The sequence below is a fragment of the Sceloporus undulatus genome, chromosome 2 (assembly GCF_019175285.1).
Source record: "Sceloporus undulatus isolate JIND9_A2432 ecotype Alabama chromosome 2, SceUnd_v1.1, whole genome shotgun sequence".
Lineage (NCBI taxonomy): Eukaryota > Metazoa > Chordata > Lepidosauria > Squamata > Phrynosomatidae > Sceloporus > Sceloporus undulatus.
The window spans coordinates 146,876,152-146,882,432 of NC_056523.1; the positions used below are offsets into that span (position 1 = coordinate 146,876,152).

The following is a 6,281-nucleotide window of genomic DNA, read 5'->3' on the forward strand; positions in this document are numbered from 1 at the left end:
AGACCGAAGGGGATCTGCTTAGGCGGTCCGCCAACTCGTTGTCCTCTCCTGGAAGGTGAATCGCCTGGAGGAGCATCTGTCTCTGGACGCACCAGTCCCAAATGCGGAGAGTGATCTCGAGCAGAGTCTTGAATCTGGTGCCTCCCTGTTTGTTGATGTAATACATCACGGTGGTGTTGTCCGTCCTCAGGAGGACCACCTTGCTGCGACAGTGGATTCGAATGCCCTCAAGGCCTTTTTGACTGCGAGCACCTCCAAAGCATTGATGTGGAAATGCTTGTCCTGGGCCGACCACTTGTCCTTGACAACCAGGTCGAGCAGGTGGGCACCCCAGCCTTCCAGGGAAGCATCGGTTGTCAGTCAATTGAGGCTGAGGTTGATGGAAGGGCATCCCGACGCAGACGTTGCGGCAGTCCAGCCACCATCTCAGGGAAGCGGCCACCGGTCTCGGTACCGTGAGCCACTTGGACGGGGGGTCCTCCATCGGAGAGAAGACTGAGAGGAACCAGGACTGCAGTGGTCGGAGGCAAAGCCTTGCCCACGGTGTCACGAACGTCGTTGACGCCATGTGGCCCAGAGCTACTTGGACGCCCCTGGCTCTCACCCTTCTGTGGGAGATGCAAGGCCTCAGCGATGCCACCAACGTCTGGAAATGGTCTGGAGGGAGAAAGGCGGAGCATCTTTCGGAGTCGAGCATGGCTCCGATGAACTTGGCCTGCCTGGTCGGAGTGAAGTGAGACTTCTCTTCGTTGACGACCAGTCCGAGGGAGTCCAAAAGGTGCAAGGCGAATGAGACTGCCTCTCGGAGCTCCTGCTGTGAGTCGGCGGCAAACAACCAGTCGTCCAGGTACGGGAAGACTCTGTAGCCCTTCTGATGAAGGTATGCCACCACTGGCGCCATGCACTTGGTGAAGACCCTCGGGGCCGTGGCAAGGCCAAAGGGGAGGACGTTGTAGCGGTACGCAGTGGAGCCGACGGCGAAGGCGAGGAATCTCCTGTGGGACTCCCGAATTCCGGTGTGGAAGTAAGCGTCCTTCAGGTCGACCATCGCGAACCACAGGCCCTGGTGGAGCAGAGGCAGAATAAAGGCGAAGGTTACCATTCGGAACTGACGGTACTCTAGGAAGCAGTTCAATTCCCTCAAGCCTAAGATGGGCCTGATGTCTCCATCTGCCTTCGGTACCGTGAAGTACCTGGAGAAGAACGCCCTAGAATATAAGTCAGGTGGTAAGGGGGAAATTGCCCCTTTGTCCATCAAAGTGCGCAGTTCGTCGAGAAGGGTGCCCGAGGGGAAAGTGGATATAAAGGCTCCAGTTGGGGGGACCTCTTGGAACTCGAGGGCGTAACCCCTGCGGACGATGTTAAGGACCCACGAGTCTGTTGTTATGGAGGCCCAGGTGGTAGCAAAAGGCCTCAAGATGTCCAAAAAAAAGAAGGGAGAAGAAACGAAGTGCGCAGCGACCCTTCAGGCTCTCTTCTTCCCCTGGTCGGTATCCTGCCGGCGGGACTTTCAGTACCGAGGAGGAAAGTTTCGGTGGCCAGAGGAGGAGGAAGACTGAGAGGGATAACGGCGCCTCTGGGGTCCCTGCTGTTGGGGCTGACGGTCCTGTTGGAAGGTCCCTTGAGACTGACCTTGGGGCTGCCACGGAAGCTGCCTCTTCCTGAAGGGTGAGATGGAGGAGGACGACATCCCGTGCTTCTTCGCCGCCGCCTTCATCCTGAACTTTCTGTTCAGGCGTTCGTCGGTCTCGGCGTGGAAGAGGCCAGACCCACCCAGTAGCATGTCCTCGATAGCCGCCCTCACGCTGGAGTTGAGGTCGAAACCCCGAAGCCACGCATGCCGGCGGAGAGCCATCAACGCCGACATGGCCCGTCCAGCACAGTCTGCCATGTTTCTGGAGGCAGTGATGAGCCAGCTGCCGATGGAGTGGGCCTCATCCCGGATCTCGACGAGACGCCTCTGGACCTTGTCCGGGACATCAGGGACGAGCGGCGAGATCCCCTCAATGAGGGTCTGGATGTAGGCCCCCATGCAGGCGTTGTAGTTGATGGCCTTAACCGCGAGGGCCACAGCAGAGTAGGCCTTCTTGGCCAGACCATCAACCTTCTTCGCCTCTCGATCCACCGGCGAGGTCGCATGCTTGGGAACGAAGCCCTGTTAAGCCCCCTCTACGATCTCCAAGTACGGCTTCGGATGATCGGTCAGCCACGAACAGCTTGAAGGGGCGATCCGGTAGAGGGACTCGATCCTTCGTAACGATCCCACCAGGGAGGTAGAAACATCCCACGACCTGCGGACGATGGTCTTGAGGGACGGCAACAGCGGGATGGAAGGTTGTGTGGGAACTCGACCATGGACGCGGCGCTCCACTGGATCCCGAGCCTGCTCGTCGGGGAAAGAGAGCTCAATGTCCAGGGCCCTGGCCATCTTGATGATGTGCTCGTTGAACGAACGCACATCATCGGTCGGAGAAGACGGCTCAGGGTGGTGCATCCGCTGAGGGGACGCCTGGATGGAAGTGTCATCCTCGCCAGAAGGGTCCCCCACCGGCGACAAAGGCTCCTCATCAGAGTCGGTGCCTGATGAGAGCTGGATGTCAGGCGCCCGAACTCGAGACGCGGGACGCGTCGGGATCTGGAGGGCAGACAACTCTGTCTCGTGACAAGCAGCGGGACGCGACGGAATGTCAGATCTTGACGCCGCCAAATGCGAAGTCTGGGGCTTTTCCCTCCGAGGGGCCACAGGGTGCAGGTTCAGCTGGGTGAACTTGCGGAAGGCGGTCTCCTTTGGCACTGACATGTAATACTTTCCTGTCTCCGAGTCGTAGAACATGTCAGTGCTCTCGTCTACCGGCTCGTCGTCCTCGTCCACAGGCTCGTTCTCTTCCGAATGGAAGGAGAGAGGGGGAGACTGCTCCCTCAAGGCCCCAACAACCTCCGCATTAAGGTGGGCGAAGTCCATGTCTAGGGTGTCTAGGAGAGGAGCCATATGCGAGGTGGAGGATTCATCCGGATGGGAAGGGACGGAAGCAGGAATGTAAGCCTTCTTGGTTGGGGAGCGAGCCTTCTTTTCTGGAGAGCGAGACTTGTGAGAAAGACACTCCTTCCCCTTCGAGGAAGTTGAAGCCCCACTCTGGCCATGGCTGGATCTGGACTTCTTCGAACCCGAATCCCCCAGAGTCTCCTTGGAGTGCCTCTTCTTCGACGAGCAAGGCGTCTCTCGGTCCTCAAGGGGGAAGAAGGGGTTGTCCGGCAAGTCGGAGAGGACAACTGCTGCCGCCGTGGAAGGCTTGGATGACCTGCCCTTGTCAACCACGGCCTTCTTTGGAGCCGAAGGCGCCCCCGTCTTGGGCAGCTTGGAGGCATGTCGAGATGACTTCGACTTTGAAGGCGGTACCGGCACAGGCAAGGCTTCCACCTCCGAACGGTCCCTCAGTCGCGAGCCCTCCGGGGACAGCTTCCTCCCGGACTTCGCCCTGGGCTCGGAACCCTCAGCCCCCGAAGATTTCTGGAGGTGCTTGGAGGGCTTCTCGGTGGCACTGGGTTTCTGGGAACCACGGGCCACATTGGTGGTGGAGGAAGATTCTGCCATCAGCGGAGCAGAGACCACACTAGACATGCTGGCCTGGGAAGAGGAGACCGGCGGCGCAGCCGAGGGGGTCAATGACGGACGAGAGCCACCCTCCTGGACCTTCCCCTGTGCGATGGCCGAAGTCAGCCGGGACTCACGATTCTTCCGAGCCTGAGAAGAGAGAGACTTGCAGAGGGAACAAGCCTTCGGGTTGTGATCCTTGCCCAAGCAGAGGAGACAGGAGGAGTGGGGGTCCTGAACGGGCACCTTGCCTCCGCAAACGTCGCACTTCTTAAAGGGTGCTGGCATCCTTCTGAAGTCGTCAAGTTAGAGGGAGAATCCAAAACGAGGTCAACAAGCCGAAAGTCTGAAGTTACCGGGGCGGGAGAAAGAGAATGGTCAAGAGACGGTCCGAGGTCAAAAGTGAAAGTGATTCCAAGCAAGCAAGAGCGAGCAAAAGTTCCCTGAAGCAGCTAGCGCGGCGGAAAAAAGGAACTGGGGAAAAGAGCGGGAAGGCAGGGGCCTTATAACGGGTGGGCAGAGTCCGCCAAAAGTTTCTATTGTTGCAAAGTAATTTGCCCAGTGATTCCAGAAGTTTCTGACAGCACTGTGCAGGCGCAGTGAAACCCTTTGTATGATTCGCAGAGACCGAAGAAGAAACCCTACTTCCCTGCCCCAAATTACTACAGCCATGCTAAGCCCATGGTAGTTCTCAAAAAAGTCGCAGAAGAGCAAAAATAATGCACATAATCTATTTCCATTCAGGCAGCAAAACAATAATGGTGCAGAAGTTACTTGATGTGAGAACTGCACACAGAAGGATTTTTGAATCCAGCAGGGACAGAAAGACAAGGCCAAGAACCCAATGCAGAACATGTAAACTATAAAAATTGAAATCAGAAAAGGGGTTGTCATTCTGTGACTGACCATTGAGTCACCTTTCCAGTGAAACAGAGAATAAAGTAAACTATGTGACTATAATCCCATAGAATTGTTTTTGGGAGTAAGCCTATTTAGGACTCAGTAGCATTCACTTCTGAATAAACAAGATGAGGCTATAAAAACTGGCAAGTCTGACCTGTCTCCATGAAGCCAGTTATGCATGCCCAGGATGTCAGTTGATGGCATCATAACACACAAGTTATGGACACAAATGTGAAACTACTGCTCTGGACTAAAACCATCAGTCATTCCTATGATAGAAAAAGGTTTTAAAGATCAATCAGTTTAATCCTTGAAAGTGGCAATCTCTCTGGGAACAACAAACACCCCAACTATTAACATCCAAACAGGGATTGCAGTGAATTAGTACTTCACCAGCATCTGAGTAGCACCTTGTCAAGAAGGAAGCATCACACTACTTATGTGTACTCTTGCCACCAAGACCACTCACAAGTGTATAATTAGTTCTGTAAAGCACATTTCAGCAGGTGTCCCCAAAGCACATTGCTACAGGAACAGCCAACAAGGGACTAGCAAGTTTCTCTTCCCACCAAAAAGGTACTGAACAAAAGTACAAAATTCTGATCTCATATTGGACTAGATTAGGCAGGTACGGCAGGAGTTAGAGTCGTGGAGTCAGAAGCAATTTTGGGTAGAGTCACAGGCCAGGGTCTAAGCAATAAAATTTAGATTCCACTGGCTATAGTAAATGTAACCTTCCTTGAGATCCAGGCTGTTTCAGTGTGAGGCTACTTGCCCCTTTCTTAAGCAGACAGCACTGGATTTATCAGGATTTGTGTTTTTTTGTGGGGGGCTTTTTTGGCATCTCAAAAAACTTTAGTGATATATAGGCAAAATCCGTCAAATGCAGTCCCAATGCAAAAGTTTTTCCTTTGTTGGAGGTAGGAAACTCAGTGAGTTCAATCCCAGTCCCTTGGCTCCCTCTTCTTTAGGATTCCCCTGTTGCAGCTAAAATGGATCTCAAGGGAAGTTATTTTTTCTGTCGCTAATGGTGTTGAAATTTTATTGCCTGGATTTTATGACTCTATGTTTCCCAGAGCCCACAGAGTGAAAGAGGATGGCATAGTGGTTTGAGTGATGGATTATGACTCTGGAGACTAGGATTCCATTTCCAACTTGGCCATGAAACCCACTGGGTGATCTTGGGCAAGTCACACTTTCTCAGTCTCAGGGAAAGGCAATGGCAAACCTCCTCTGAACAACTCTTGCCAAGAAAATCCTATGGTAGGTCTTAGGGTCACCAAAAGTCAGAAACTACTTGAAGGCACACAACAACAACAAACATGGGATATTCCTTCAGACCATCTTAACTGACAACAACAAAAGCAACTTGACAAAACGTAGGCCTGTGACTCTAACATTATCCTTTCTTCTTCTTCTCCTCCTATATGATTTTAACACCTTTCCTTGATAAAGCCAATGGAGCTTCAAAAACTTGCATCATCCATTTTGTGCATTTTTTTTTGATGGCCCAATAAAGGTGTTGCAGTACTGTGGATTTTGAATGCTATTGTATTTTGCTGTATGGGCAATTCAGAAACCCTAGATTTTCTGCTGTTAATTAATATATATTTGCCATTTATGAAGAAGTCAGCGTTGGACAATAGAAAAATAGAGTTAGAGTCAAAGGTTTGGTATACCAACTCTGCAGCCCTGATGAATAGGGTCTGGCCCCCTACTGGAAACTTGAAAAAATGTAGACAGTTGGCCCTTCATATCCATGGATTCTGCATTCATGCATTCAACC

General features: G+C 52.7%; 2 protein-coding genes across 2 annotated transcripts; both read right to left on the bottom strand.

The window, feature by feature from the left end:
- Nucleotides 1-356: 356 nt before the first annotated feature.
- On the bottom strand, nt 357-2,144 carry LOC121920715. Its single transcript, XM_042447868.1, has 2 exons — nt 1,633-2,144; nt 357-1,063 (listed from the first exon to the last, which is right to left on the bottom strand). Exons 1-2 carry the CDS (start codon nt 2,030-2,032, stop codon nt 357-359), a joined length of 1,107 nt encoding a protein of 368 aa, XP_042303802.1. The 5' UTR covers nt 2,033-2,144.
- On the bottom strand, nt 2,144-5,682 carry LOC121920714 (mucin-5AC-like). Its single transcript, XM_042447867.1, has 2 exons — nt 4,650-5,682; nt 2,144-3,938 (listed from the first exon to the last, which is right to left on the bottom strand). Exon 2 carries the CDS (start codon nt 3,878-3,880, stop codon nt 2,159-2,161), a length of 1,722 nt encoding a protein of 573 aa, XP_042303801.1. The 5' UTR covers nt 3,881-3,938; nt 4,650-5,682; the 3' UTR covers nt 2,144-2,158.
- Nucleotides 5,683-6,281: the final 599 nt, after the last annotated feature.

Bases quoted from the DNA above. Each gene is read 5' to 3' on its own strand.
- LOC121920715 (XM_042447868.1), bottom strand. From the start codon at position 2,032: ATGGGGGCCTACATCCAGACCCTCATTGAGGGGATCTCGCCGCTCGTC. The intron at 1,064-1,632 runs GTCAGTCTCAAG...CTGCTCCACCAG, and splicing joins GCTTCCGTGGCAGCCCCAAG to GGCCTGTGGTTCGCGATGGT.
- LOC121920714 (XM_042447867.1), bottom strand. From the start codon at position 3,880: ATGCCAGCACCCTTTAAGAAGTGCGACGTTTGCGGAGGCAAGGTGCCC.